The 14,869-nt window shown below is 35.4% G+C and overlaps 1 protein-coding gene across 2 annotated transcripts in view; it reads left to right on the top strand.

The window, feature by feature from the left end:
- LOC150090180 (CXXC-type zinc finger protein 1-like) overlaps nt 1-14,869 on the top strand; it is a 157,309-nt gene that overhangs the window by 104,195 nt on the left and 38,245 nt on the right. For both annotated transcript variants that reach the window (XM_090369001.1, XM_090369002.1), the window contains 2 exons: nt 7,076-7,283; nt 8,675-8,785. In XM_090369001.1, coding sequence (XP_090225127.1) covers nt 7,076-7,283; nt 8,675-8,785 — 319 coding nt within the window. The remainder of the gene's footprint in view (nt 1-7,075; nt 7,284-8,674; nt 8,786-14,869) is intronic.

Genomic DNA, 14,869 nt, shown 5'->3' with positions numbered 1-14,869 from the left:
AAATTTAGGCATAACAACAAAAGATGGAAGTCTGTTCCACCAATCAACTACCCGCTGGCTAAAGGCAAACTTCTGCACATCTATCCTACAACTGTCTTTCCTCAGTTTGAATTTATGCCCTCTCTGGTGATTATTCTGAGCAAGAGGAAGAATCTCATCAGCATTGAGCATGCTCAAACTATAAAGGCTTTATACACCTCAATCAGATCACCTCGCAGGTGCCTAGTCTCCAGACTAGTCACCTGCGGGGTGATCTGACTGAAGTGTATAAAGTCTGGAGACTAGGTGCCTAGTCTCCAGACTAATCTTGTTGCCCTCCTCTACTTGTTCCAACAGCTCTACATCCTTCTTAAAATGAGGCCTCCAGTCTTGTATACAGTATTCAGGGTGAGGCCTGACCATTGCTTTATACAAGGGGATAATCACTTCCTTTCCCTGCTAGAAACATCCTTGTATATCATTGACAAGACACCATTAGCTACTCTTGCAGACCATCTGCACTGCTCAGAATACTTCATATTTGCCTGCACAATTACCCCTGGTCCTTTTCATTCTCTACCACTGTCAGTGTAGTACCACAGAGTTGATACGTTACCCTGGGGTTACTGCTTCCCATATGTAGTACTTTACATTTGTCAATGTTAAATTCATTTGCCACCTCTCAGCCCATCTGCTCAACTTTTCTAGATCCTGTTGCAGCAGTGTACTGTCATTAGTGTCCTTAAAAACTCTGCCAACCTTCGTATCGTCTGCAAACTTGGACATTAAGCCTGATATATCATTATCAGTATCATTTATAAATACAGAAACCAACAATGGACCCAACACTGAACCCTGAGGGCCTCCACTAATAACATTAGTCCACAAAGAACAGTGTACATTGATTACCACTCTCTGTCTTGTCCCATTCAACCATCCCTTTATCCATAGCAGCAGCAGTTTGCCTCCGATGCCACACTGCTCGAATTTGTGCAGCTGTCTTTCATGTGCAACAGTATCAAAAGCCTTTCTAAGAACCAAATATATGATATCAAAGTTATTCTCTGCATCCAATTCCTTTGTGACCACATCATATTATCCAGTCAAATTGGTCAGACAAGACTTCCCCTTAAAAAAACCATGCTGTGTCCAAGCTATAACTGAAGTCTTGTCTAGATGATCCTGCAGTGCTTCTTTAACCAGTGCCTCCATTAATTTCCATGGAACAGAAGTTAAACTAACAGGTCTATAATTACTTGTGCCACCCTTTGATCCTCCTTTGTGAATTGGGGTCACAATTGTACATCTCCAGTGCATGGGTACCCCTCCTGAGTCCAAGGAAGCTCTCATAATTATGGCTAAGGGTTTGCTTACTTCCTTTGCCACCTCCTTTAATAATACTGGATAGATCCCATCCACCCCGGGTGCGGCTCCAGCCAGGTGGGCAGGAGCTGCAGTGCGTAGCACACGCTTCTTGATTAGACCGGGGTTCGAGCCCGTGACCACCAAATACAGAGGATGCGGAAAGGTTAGGAAATGATCACCACATATCCCCGGAGTAATATGGCCTTAGTTGCTAGTGATCCTAAAAAACCAAATAACATAACAGCAACACAGCCACCCCGGGTACCTTTTTTATGTTTATCTTCAATTTCTCTTCCACTTTCCTCTCAGTTTTTACAAAATCATCTAGCTCACTGCTGGAGTTTAGTTCACCTCTGGCATTCCCCTCCCTGAATAACCCTTCATGTGTGAATGTAGATGCAAAATACTCATTTAGTTTGTTAGCCACCTGAGCAGGATCATCAACAGTTGAACCATCAATATCCAGTAGACCAATCTGATTCATCCCTTTCCTTCTAGAGTTTACATAGGTAAAGAACTCTTTACTGTTGTTCTTTGCATCCTTTGCCAAAGATTTCTCAATCTGCCTTTGTCTGCCTAATCTCAGACCAGCTTATAACTATCATAGGCTTCTGTGTCACCTGTTAATTTAAATGTATCCCATGCATTAAATGCATCACAAAATTTAGAAATTTAGACAAATAAGACAAGACAGGAAAATGAAGAGCAACGCAACGACTGTGTCATCAGCGTGGTAACTGCTTTTTGTCAGTCAGACTGTGCACATTGTGTGAAATGCCTTATTTATGAATGTTTAGCATTTATTTATTGCAATTAATGTTCATATTTTCAATTTTGTTGATACTTTATACTTGAAAAAAACTTGTAAACCCAAGAACTCGTAAAACGGGAACCGACGATATATTTCTCTAGAGTGTTATGCTGAAGTTGTGTTACATTGATAGTCATTAAATGCCGACCGGGCTAGCCAGGTGGGAAAGTGCCTGCCTGGCAACGCAAAGGTTGTGGGTTCGAATCCCGCCTCGGGCTTTGATCAGAGTAAAAAATACAAAAAGTTTGGGAGGTGCATTATGACCACAGAAGCCGATGCACCAACAACTAACAAAAAAAAAAAAAAAAAAAAAAGAAGAAAAAAAAAAAGTCATTAATTCTAACTACCACCCTTCCTAAGACTTTTTCTTCGTACAGTTGCATTTTCCCAAATAAGGCAATAATCTCCAGCTATAACATGTGGTAGGAAGGTGTACATGGACTTGAGCAAGTGTCGTGTGATGTCTCTAGAATTTACAAAAAAAATTACAGTTAATAAATAACATATCCTAATAATGTTTATTTTATTAATTGAGACCACATTCAACTGTATCAAAGAAACCAATGCATAGGTCTATTACATAGAATAATGATAGATGAAATCTAAACAAAGAAGCATTTATATAATAAATTCTTGCCACAGTGAATAAACAGAATAAAATAGTAAAAGTAAATTGAAATAATCGAAATAAAATAAAGATAAATATATCAAAAAATATTAAAAACTTATAAAAATACACATATAAATTAGGAATATAAAAATTAAAACGATATAATGATAAAATGTACATATTTTTATTTTAGAGTGAGTGAGAGAGAGAGAGAGAGAGAGAGAGAGAGAGAAAGAAAGAAAGAAAGAAAGAGAAAGAAAGCGATCAGCTTAAAAACTGCGTGGATAACCCATGCAGTTGGGAGACTGTAACAGGACTTTTTTTCTTTTCCAAATTTCTTAAAAGGAAAAAAACTTGAAATTCTACATTGTAACAGCTAGTTGTCTTGATATTGCACTATTTCAGATAAACAGCATCTCCTTTTCTCAGTTGTGAAGTGGTGTCTATTCAGTAGAAAAATACAATTCATATGGAGTAGTGCAATACCTAGGGAACTTGTCATAGTGGCATCTGTATAAAAGCTCTCTACTGATCGTTCCATGATAGTGGATTCACCATTTGTTATTCATCTGGAGAGGTCTTCCTGTTGGAGTCTAGAGGAATTCCTAAAGGTTGCTTCAATTAAGGTTGTATTTAGGCAATCGCAGGCAGAAGTAAAGCCCCTCCATTAGTTATTCCAGGTTTTTCAGTCCACACAAAATGCAAATTTGCATGTGAACACATACACAGACATAATGAATGATAAATATCGCCACCTATAGTGTGGAAACCTACACACTACAACTAAGTAGTCAATAAGCCAAGAAACTTCTTAACCGTCCCTCCTCAGTTCCTTTGGTGTTAAGTGAATTACTTCCCTGTTGAAGAAAGAGCTCTTGGCTAGTGAGATAGAGATAAGTGCTATTTACTTGAATTATTTGTAAATATGGAGGGCAGGATATAGAGAAGATCTATGTTAACACATAAAAACCCTCTTTTTCTTTCTTTTGTATGTGTGTGTATTCTGTACACCCTGTAAAGTTTATTTAAAGTAACAGTGTGTAAAATTCTGTGCAGTTTGTTTTAAAAACCCCTACCAACCGACTTCATCCCATTGCTTCAGTGTTGCACCACTTTGATGAATTGCACTTTCCTATTTAATGAAAAGCACTTAACTTTTGAGATAGAGAGAAGTATTGTATGCCTGAAATAGTGTAATACCATGGCAACTCTTTGAGATAAGGGTGGAGGGGAGGGTACACATGTGTAATAGATTTATGCTAATACAGAGAAAGCTGTGTTCTTTCTCTTCTATGTGTATATGCAGTTTGGACTACATTGTTCAGTTTGTATGGTTTAATTCACGCTGCCAACTGTACACCCTGTAAAGTTTATTTAAAGTAACAGATCTATCTATTCAGCCATATTTTTTTCTGTAATTATAATTTTGAATGATATGTCAAACTAAAGTTTAATATATTCTAGGAAAAAAATTTTTTTCTGTAGGTAAGGTCTTAAATCTGTACAAAACTTCCTATAGAACAATCTTCTGTAGGAAGTTTTCTTTTAGCCAGCGAGTTGTTGATTGCTGGAACAGGTTGCTTTCACAGGTAGTGAACTGTGAGTTTGAATGTGAGGCTGACAGTTTGAATAAATTCAGAGGTCAATTGGATAATTACCTATGTGAGGAGGGAAGTAAATAATTTGTATTTTCTTATCTACCCAATAAGCATTTGTATAACTATAAGGTTAATACATCTGAAAAAAAGACCCTCCCTTATTTTAGGTTTCTTTTTTTTTTTTTGTTCAAGCATTCCTTTCAAAACAGTGGAGTCGCCTTGCATTGCAAGTTGTTTTGGTAATTATACCTATAATAGTCAACATCCGTGTTATGCTTTCTGCCAATACTTTCATATGTCAGCTTGTTAACCAGAAGTAACCTTGTTACCTCTGGTAACAAGGTTACTTCTGGTTAACAAGTAACCTTGTTACCTCTGGTAACAAACTGATAGGTGAAACTCATTTTCTTACTCAAGTAATAAACAAAATAATTAGTTAAAATGAATGTTGACAGAAGGCATTGTTATAGGTTTTTCTGTTTTCGATAAAAACTAGATAACAAATAATTTAAATTTAATATTAGATTGGTTAAATGATACAGAGTAATGCACTTTTTCAGTATCTCTATCCCCCCCTCCACCACCAAACATTGGATCTCTCTCCTGAGATCCAAAATAAAAATAAAAAATAAAATTCAGTCTATTGTACTTTTTCCTATTGATCTCTTTATTTTTATTTCTTATTTCTTAGTGACCGTCTAATTTTGATTGAACGTTACGAAATCCTATACTCCAACCATCTTAAGAGAATTTATCCCAGTGAGGTCTTTATGAGATCCATCTTTCTGTTACTTTCTAAAGTTTTATGTTTCTCCTTCCAGGTTCCTTTTCTCCCAATCATTGAGAATATGCTTCCTCATTCAATTTACCTATCTCTTTCAGAGAATTGTCTATCTTTTTCAGGTCTTCCCTGACATGTCTAATTGTCAGGCTTTGCAGTTTGTATCTTCTAAGCTCTGCCTTGTAGGGATAATTATTAGTGTTCCTTACTAATTTGGTTGCCCTTCCTTGAACCTTCTCTAGAAGTTCTGTTTTCTCCTTTAGGATAGGTCGGCCTTCAGATCTGAATACAATATTCCAGGTGTGGTCTCAACATTGTTTTGTATAGAGAAATAATAACATTCTTCCGCCTACTTGAAAAGGTCTGATAAATCATTGATAAGGCCCCATGTGCCTTTTTGGCCACCTGTTGATACTGCATGATAAACTTCATGTCTGATTATATTAACTATTAACTCCTAAATATTTTTTTGTCCTTAGCTGCCTTTAACTCACCTTCGGTCTACAAGTTGTTCCTAGGTTTCTATTTCCAGGTGCATAACTTTATATTTAATAGCGATAAACCTTAGTTGCCACTTTTCAGGACATATCTGTAACTGAGCCAAATCATTTTGAAACAGCATAGCCTAACCACTAGAACTAGCCACTAGCCTAGTTCTAGTGGTTAATCACCTTCCCAACCTTTAATATTAGAAAGAGAGAGAGAGAGAGAGAGAAATATATATAATATATACAACTTTTATATTAATGTGCTAAAATTAAAAAAATAGATATAACCTTCACTGATTGTTGGGAGTTTTAATAGTTCACAACTAATTGAGAAGTTAATACAAGATTTGATCAAAAAGTGTTTGGTGAATGAATTTATAATTCTTCAAAAATCATCACCAAAGCCAAAAAAGACTGCAATCAAAATCACGTGTGATGGTCATCATACTGATTGCATATTTTGACAGCAGGGAGAATGGTATTATCAGAATTTGTTCACCAGGCATTACCATTAATGCAGCCTACTACTGGGAAGTTTTAAAGCAGTTGTGAGATTTAATTTGCCATAAATATACTGTAAACAACCAAAAAAAACAGTGAAGTGGTGACCACAAAAATGCACTGTCACACATCACTTTCTATCTGGAGATTTTTGACCAACAAACATTACTCTCATGCCATTACTCACCTTACTAGATTTGGCACCATACAACCTTTAGCTATTCTCAAAATTAAGACAGAACATGAAAGGAAAATAATTTGAGTTAATTCAAGAAAACCGGTCAAACAAAATGAGACTGCTTAAAAGCATTCATAAAAGGAGACATCCAAAAACGTTTTGATCAGTGGTAGGCATGATGGAATAAGTGTGCATTTCAGAAGGAGACTATATTGAAGAATATTAACAGTATAAGTATTTATAATTGAATTAAAATAAATTTTTTGCAACAGTAGTCAAATTGATCAGACTTTGCATTAATGTTTATTACATCTTTGAAAAAAATGAAAAAAGTTTGGAAAAAGTTGGATAGTTAGGTGTTGATAAGAAAATACATTTCCATTTTTTATCGTTACAGTACTGATTTGCATTATCTTTGGTGGAGAGAGAAAAGCTAACTGCTAGAACAAGATAATCCCTCTAAAGCTAATGTAAATGGGTATTTTAACAATAAATACATCCCTAGCCAACAAAATGTTTTCTTATTCAGTTTGAAATTATCCATTCAATTATTTACAATGTATTTTCAAGGATCACATTATGATTTGGGGAATTGCAATAAAACTTTTCTGTTAACTTTTTATCACTGGTAAGCTGTCAGAACCTCCAGCAGATTGTGAAATATATTATTATTATATTTTTTTATTTTATTACATTATCATTAGAGTTATATAACTTACAAAGTATTATTTATGCTTTTATAACTCTTCTTGCTTTATTTGCAGTCGTATATATGAGATACTTCCACATCGTATTCAGCAGTGGCAAAGCAGTTCGTGTGTGGCAGATGAAAAAAACAGAATAGCTTTGGAAGCTGTTAGAAGTGAACAGATGGAAGCAAAGGAAATGCTTACTCGACTAGATAAGAAGCAGCAACAACTGGAGGAGCTCATCGACAGGGCAAAAAAGGCAGTAGTTGCCCCAGATCAGGAAGTTAGTGTGTTAAAATTCATAATCTTTGAATGTTTTTACATTAATTCACCTGGTTTATGCAATTTTTTTTTATTTAAGGCAGAGAAATCAGAGAAAATATCTGGTAAAGGTGGGCTTCGGGGAATTGGCAGATACATTATGATAATGCTCCTACATGCTCGGAACTTCCTATTCAAGAATTTCTTGTGAAACTCTCCATCACTGTGTTGTCCCTTCTCCCATCTGCCATACCAGATTTAAGTACCTGTGAGCCCTTGTGGGTAGCACAGTTATTAGGATCGTTGCCCTCCCCACACCGGGTGGAAAAGACCTGAGTTCAAATGCTGTTGATGACAGGAGGAATTTTTATGTGTCTTTTTCACAACATGGCTGAGTTAGTTGGTCTCATGGAAATAGATTTTAAAATCAAAGATCATACCTATCAGCTGTTATCTGTTTTAAGCATACAAAAGCTGAAATTCTCTGGAATTCAGATTCATAAGTTCATGAAATTGAATCAAGCAATACATAAATAGATCTAGAAGATGGTATTATATCAAAAAAGGAAAAACAAGTTTTTTATGAAGTTTTTGTGATTTCCTTAAATTCTGATTTTATTTTTTGAAATAATTTTGCTCTAATATTGGGCAAGCAAGTCAAAATAAGAACAAATTAATATTTAAAACATTTATATACAAAGTTTTCATTTTGTGCATTTTTAAAATTAAATGGAGAAACTTGCCCCACAGAACCTACCACTGGTGGAACACTCTCCACTGAGGTTCAAATATATTCAAGAAACTCATTCCAGAAAAGTTTAGTATTTATGCTGACTGTGAACATGTCAGTTTTTATCATCTGATGCCTGAATGCCTAACTGATGCCCACACTATCCTGGAAAGGTAGAAAAATTGGCATCACACAATCAATGTAGAACTGTTTTGTAGTATTCCTGGTTCTCTGTTTAACTGTGTGGAACAAATTCATAATGAACCCTGTCAGTTAAAAAAAAAATAAAAATACGATAAGCATGATCTTCACACTGGATCTTACTTTTTTGGGCCTCTGAGAAGATGGAGTCTTCTGTTGAGAGTACTGGGCCTTTGTTTCACAATTTATCACCAGTAATGATGGAATTCTGAATCAACAGCAGCAGCATGTGACGAGTATTATATTTTAGTATTTGGCATAGTACACTACATTCATGGGGGGGGGGGATTACAAGTATTTTTGGTCATATAGTGTATATAAAGTAACTGAAAATGTTTTGTCAGTGATCGTAAAACTAAAGCTTTTTTCCTGTGTATGAAGTTCACTGAAATTATAAGTTTAAAAGAAGTGTGGAGATGTCAGTGTATAAAAAATTATTTTTATATGAATTATGTTAAAAATATATGGTTTAATTTTTTCAGAATACAGATGGGGATACAGAAGAAGGAGAACTGAGTACATATTGTGTCACATGTGGTCATGAGATTGGAGCAAGAACAGCTTTGAAGCATATGGAAAAGTGTTTTAATAAAGTAAGTTAAGTTTAGAAAATAACATTTGTGATTAGAGCATCATGTTCAATCATGTGAAAAATAATTTATTTTGAAAATTTGTTTCTATTTGTTTTAAAAGAAGCCTATCTGAATATAAATAAATAAAATTTTCATTAATATTGCAGTTTTGTAAATAACATTTTGGTAAGTTAAAAATTACTGGGATTTCAGAACAAATAACTCATGTTATGAGTTCACTAATCCATTTTATTTACACTGCTGAAAGAAGCACAGTGATCACTAACAATACAAAATGCATGATTTCCCAATGCAGGTGCCATGCAACTGTCTTTACATCACGACATTTATATACTCAATTTGAGAGAGAGAATGAAAATGGATGTTCCACATCGGAGGATTTAAAAAATCAGCCATTCTTCTTAAACTAGTAAAATTTTAGGGCAGAAACAAACCTCAAACTTTGATATTTAGTGCAATTGCATCATAACTACATAGTTGAATTTCAAGACAAACCAAAGTTTGTATGTTACGCATCATCATTATAACATCATATTGTGAAATCCTTCACAATGAGTTCTCTTCCCCTTATACTTCAAATAAGTAACACTGCCCCATTAGAGAAGTCTGCTGTTATTTATTCTCAGTTGAGCACTACCACCCAGATGGTACCATTTTAAGAGGCCAAACAGCTTTGAAATAGTTACATTTCTCTCTTTCAGCACTGCACACATTTCTAGCTTCTGCAGAGTTCTTGTATCATCACAGTGTATCATGGCAGAGTTTAATTAGCATTTGGGAGCCATCCTGCATAAAATACTATACAGCAATACCTCGCTTAGCACGACTTCAAACAGCGCGGGTTTCACTATAACACGGTTTTCAATTAAGTTTAAGTCTGCCAAAAGGCCTTTGGTATTGGGTTCCATAATAGTCATAAAGTTTATTGCTTTATGACTATAAATGTTCCATCGCCCCTAAAGCTGTTTGTTTATATTTTTGTATCTTAACTTATAATAAATTTGTTAGTTTTCAGAGGAAACAATAAACTTTATATCTAAGTTTGGTGGTAAGGAGCAGCAGTGCGTAGCACACGCTTCTTGATTAGACCGGGGTTCGAGCCTGTCACCACCAAATACAGAGGATGTGGAAAGGTCAGGGAATGACCACCACATATCCCGGAGCAATATGGCCTTAGTTGCTAATGCTCCTAAAAAAAAAAAAACCAAACCAAACCAATAACTAAGTTTAAGTTGAAAATTTACAATAATAGCCTAGACACGTAATCTACATATATGCTGCATTGTCTTAACCTAGGTACGTGTACATAGGCAAACTCTATTGCCTCACATGTGCCAATAGTTCTCCTCAGGCAGTCAGCGGCAGCAGTGTTCAGTGTTCCATCTTGACGAGACAAGGTGATAGTTTTTCAAACTTTTCATTTCTTAATTTATTTTTTTACCCCTTTAAATATGAAATGATGAGTCAAAAAAGGAAAAGTAATGAAAGCAGTGGAGCTACTAAACGTAAATGGCTTACATTAGAAAAAAAACTTGATATGATCAAGTGCCATGAAGATGGTGCATCGTATGTTAAAATCCATGCAAAAATGGAATGAATGAAGCACCACTGCGAACGATTATTCAAAAGAAGGATCAGTACAAAGAGCAGTAAATTTCTACAGCATCTTACATGATGAAAGTGATAACTAAGCAAAGAAGTTCGATATTGGTTAATATGCAACGTCTTCTATTAATATGGATAGAAGATTGTAATCAAAAGAGAATTCCTTTTAGTCAAAATATCATTCAAGCGAAAGCCATGAGCCTTTATAACATGCTGAAGGAAAAAGAGGAAAATGAAGAGGAGGAGACTAAAGAAATATTTACATCCAATCGTGGTTGGTTTTTCCGATTTAAAAACAGTGTTGGGCTTCACAATGTTCGTATCTCAGGTGAAAGTGCAAACAAAGACGCTGCCGCAAGATTTCCCAGTGATTTGAAAGACATCATTGAAGAAGGTGGCTTCAAGGACGAACAAATTTTCAACATCAATGAAGCTGGACTGTTCTGGAAAAAAAATGTCCGCATGAACTTTTTTATCTGAAAATGAAAAGGCCCAACCTGGATATAAAGCATCAAAAGATCATTTAACACTTTTGTTGGGTGGAAACTCATCTGGGGATTTTAAATTGAATCTACTCATGTTCAGAGCGGAAAACACAAGAGCTCTAAAGGATTGTGTAAAAAGGCACATTGCCTCTAATTTGGCGATCCAATAAGAAAGCATGGATTACAAGAGAATTGTTTACAGAATAGTTCACAAATTATTTTTGTCCAATAGTTGAATGTTACTGCAAAGATGAAGGGATGGAGTTCAGAATTTTATTGATTTTAGACAATGCCCAGGCCATCCACCTGAAATTTCTGATCTCATTGAAAATATAAAAATATGCTTTCTTCCACCTAACCCAACATCTCTCTTATAACCCATGGATCAAGACTTTATTGCTACATTCAAGGCATTGGTGCCTCCATGGGCAGGAGCAGCAGTGCGTAGCACATGCTTCTTGATTAGACCAAGGTTCGAGCCCATGACCACCAAATACGGAGGATGCAGAATGACCACCACATATCCCCAGAGCAATATGGCCTTAGTTGCTAATGCTCCTAAAAACCAGATAACAAACTTCTGACACTCTCTCTCTCTCTCTCTCTCTCTCTCTCTCTCTCTCTCTCTCTCTCTCTCTCTCTCTCTCTCTCTCTCTCTCTCTCTCTCTCTCTCTCTGAGTAACTCAGAAATTTTTTTTGGCTGGTGCAGCATAAGCCTTAGGCTTCCTTACACCATATGGCTAATAATAATAATAAATCACTGCCAACAACATGCATTCTGTTTAGCAGCATGTTTTGTTCCATTTGGCAAACGATTTCATTGGTTTTGGCAAGTTCAGACAATTGCCGAAGATATTGTGAAGATCGGAAAAGACTTTAGGTTTGAAACTTTGAACACTGCCAATGTACACGACTGCATTGACTTACATACAAATGACTTAGATGATGCAACTCTCATTGAAATTGATGCATATGAAGAAGAGAAAAACAATTCAGAAGTGGATAACACTGAAGTGGCATCAAAAAAATTTTCAACAGAAGAATTGGAGAATTTTCAACAGAAGTTTCTCGGGGTGGGGTTGACATGGCCTGCAAGGCGATCAGAATGTTGAACATAGCATCAAGATACGGCAAATTTTACGAGATGGGATTCTATGCTACAAAGGCTTGTACGCCGAGAAAAAGAAGAGACAATTTCACAAGACTTCATTATTGAAATACCTAAATAAACCATAAACCTTTTTTCTCATCTCTCTCATGATGTTACATTTTCATTAATAAAATTTTTGCATTTTTTTATTTCAAATCCTTTTAATTGGCTATCAAGCTCAAATTATTTATAGGTTTATTATAATTTGTTTATAGACTGTTTCTCTGGTACGCATTCATTTAAAACCCATTATAATTATACATCAATCAGCACAGTTTCACATAACATGGAACAGTTTCGGTACCAATTATCAGTGCTATGCAGGGTATTGCTGTATATGCCTGCATTTCACCTCTCATTCATTAAACTTCATAACATAGTACTAACTAATCTTGTTAATTACAGCTAAGTAAATTGGTCATAGAGTGCTTGCATGAACTGGTAACCAGTATGACATTGATAGAGAAAAAAAATAGTGCTTATTTTGACATATTAATATAGCTTTTATACATTGAACTATGTGACATAATGGTGGCAAGAACAAAACTTGGCAATCTTATTATTATTACATGCAGAAATTGAATTCCTTCACAGCACAATTGTTCTGTGTTGACTAAATTAACACATTACATATATTCATGAATGTCTGCTACAATGAAACTAAAAGATTATTAATATTTTAAATGAGAATTATAAAAATGCTACACAGTGTTAATAAGTGTCTGACTAAAAATTTCTCTTGATTAATTAATATTGACACGTTCTGAACTTGTTTACATAAATTGTACCCATTTAAATTTAAATGTATGTGTTTTGATCCAATGAACTTCAGATTAACTAGGTTTTCGTGTATTAACATAACTAGATAAGTGAAACTGTCTCATCAGTAAAAATTTTAATAGCTATATCCTCTCTGCAAACAGTGAGAAATATTTGAACCATTCACAATATTACATATGTTAGATGTCCTTTTATTTAATCTATGTATTGATTTTATCTTGTAGGGATGCAGGTGCAAATTTTTATTAAGTGTTTCTATATATATATATATATATATATATATTTTTTTTTTTTTTTTAAATTAAATAAAATAAAACATAAGCCAGTAGTATGGCCAAAACTGTAGAGCGAAAATAACATAAAAATAACCAAATAAACAAACGAACGGAAAAAAAGAATAAAAATTAGACATAAATAATAGCCCAGAAACCCCTATATAATTTCGAACTTTAAATCCAATTAACATGACATAAAAATTTAGAATAATGCCAATTACTTGTTAATTTAGTGGTACCCCCCCCCCCCGAGAGGTACCAGTTCCAAAAGACGTGAAATATCACCAAAAAAGGGGGTTGAAGGAACTACTGAAAGATAACAAAATCAGAATAAATTAAAATAAAATAGACTGACCATTATGCCCCATATTGACAGAGGACCACGAGGCCAATAATGGTCATGGAATCGCTGCATTTCAATCGCTATACAAATCGTTGCAGCGGTGAAAAGATCGAATTACCAAATCACCCTTCCTCCCCCGATCGATCCTCCAATGCAGAGGATTTGCATGGCGGTGGTCCTTATGCAGCGAAAAAAAATTATAGAACAGACAGCCTCGTGGTCCTCTGTCGATATGGGGCATAATGGTCAGTCTATTTTATTTTAATTTATTCTGATTTTGTTATCTTTCAGTAGTTCCTTCAACCCCTTTTTTGGTGATATTTCACGTCTTTTGGAACTGGTACCTCCTGGTGGAGGGGGGGGTACCGCTAAATTAACAAGTAATTGGCATTATTCTAAATTTTTATGTCATGTTAATTGGATTTAAAGTTCGAAATTATATAGGGATTTCTGGGCTGTTCATCATCATCATCAGCCATTTTCAATCCACTGCAGGATGAAGGCCTCTCCAGCAACTTTCCAGTTCCCTCTGTTTTGAGCACTGGCCATCCATTTACTACTCAAAACCTCATGAATTTCATCTATCCATCTCCACCTTTGTCTTCCAGGTTTTCTTCTAGCTCCTCTTGGGTACCATTCTGTTATTTTCTTAGTCCATCTGTCATCATGTCTTCGAGCTATGTGTCCTGCCCAAGACCATTTTAGTTCTTTAGTTTTGATAAGAATGTCCTTTACTTGAGTTTGCTGCCTAATCCATGTGTTTCTCTTCTTATCTAACAGTCTGATTCCCAATATAATTCGTTCCATTCTTCGCTGTGTAGTTCTTAGCTTCTCTTCCATTCTTTTGGTGAGTGCCCAAGTTTCACTTCCATAAGTCATGGTGGGGAGTATACATTGATTCATTATTTTACGTTTCAGACAAACTGGGATATTGCTCTTCAGTATGTGACTATATTTCCTGAATGCTATCCATCCAAAATTTATTCTTCTCTTCCAGCCATTTATCATTATTACAGCTAATAACTTGTCCCAGATAAGTATATGACTCCACCTTTTCAATTACTGCTCCTTCAATCATTATTTCCCTTTCCGTGGCATACTTGTTCATCACTACTTTTGTTTTAGCCATATTCATCTTTAGTCCAAAATCCTTACTAACTGTGCATAACTGATTAAGATTTTCCTCTAATTCTTTGGGATCGTGGCTTATGACCACAATGTCATCTGCAAATCGTAAATGGTTTAGGTACTCTCCGTTCACATTGACTCCTTTCTGCGACCAGTCTAATCTTCTGAAAGCTTCCTCAAGGGCAGCAGTAAACAGCTTCGGAGATATTGTCTCCTTGTCGAACTCCTTTCTCGATTTTAAATTTGCTACTGTCTTTGTCTAGTCTAATAAAGGATGTAGCACTCTCATATATTTTCTTCAAAATCATAATATATGGA

This window comes from Mastigoproctus giganteus, chromosome 2 (genome assembly GCF_048544385.1).
Source record: "Mastigoproctus giganteus isolate SK-2022 chromosome 2, ASM4854438v1, whole genome shotgun sequence".
NCBI lineage: Eukaryota > Metazoa > Arthropoda > Arachnida > Uropygi > Thelyphonidae > Mastigoproctus > Mastigoproctus giganteus.
Note: the sequence above shows the minus strand (reverse complement) of the source record. Positions and strands in the feature narration are given on the sequence as shown.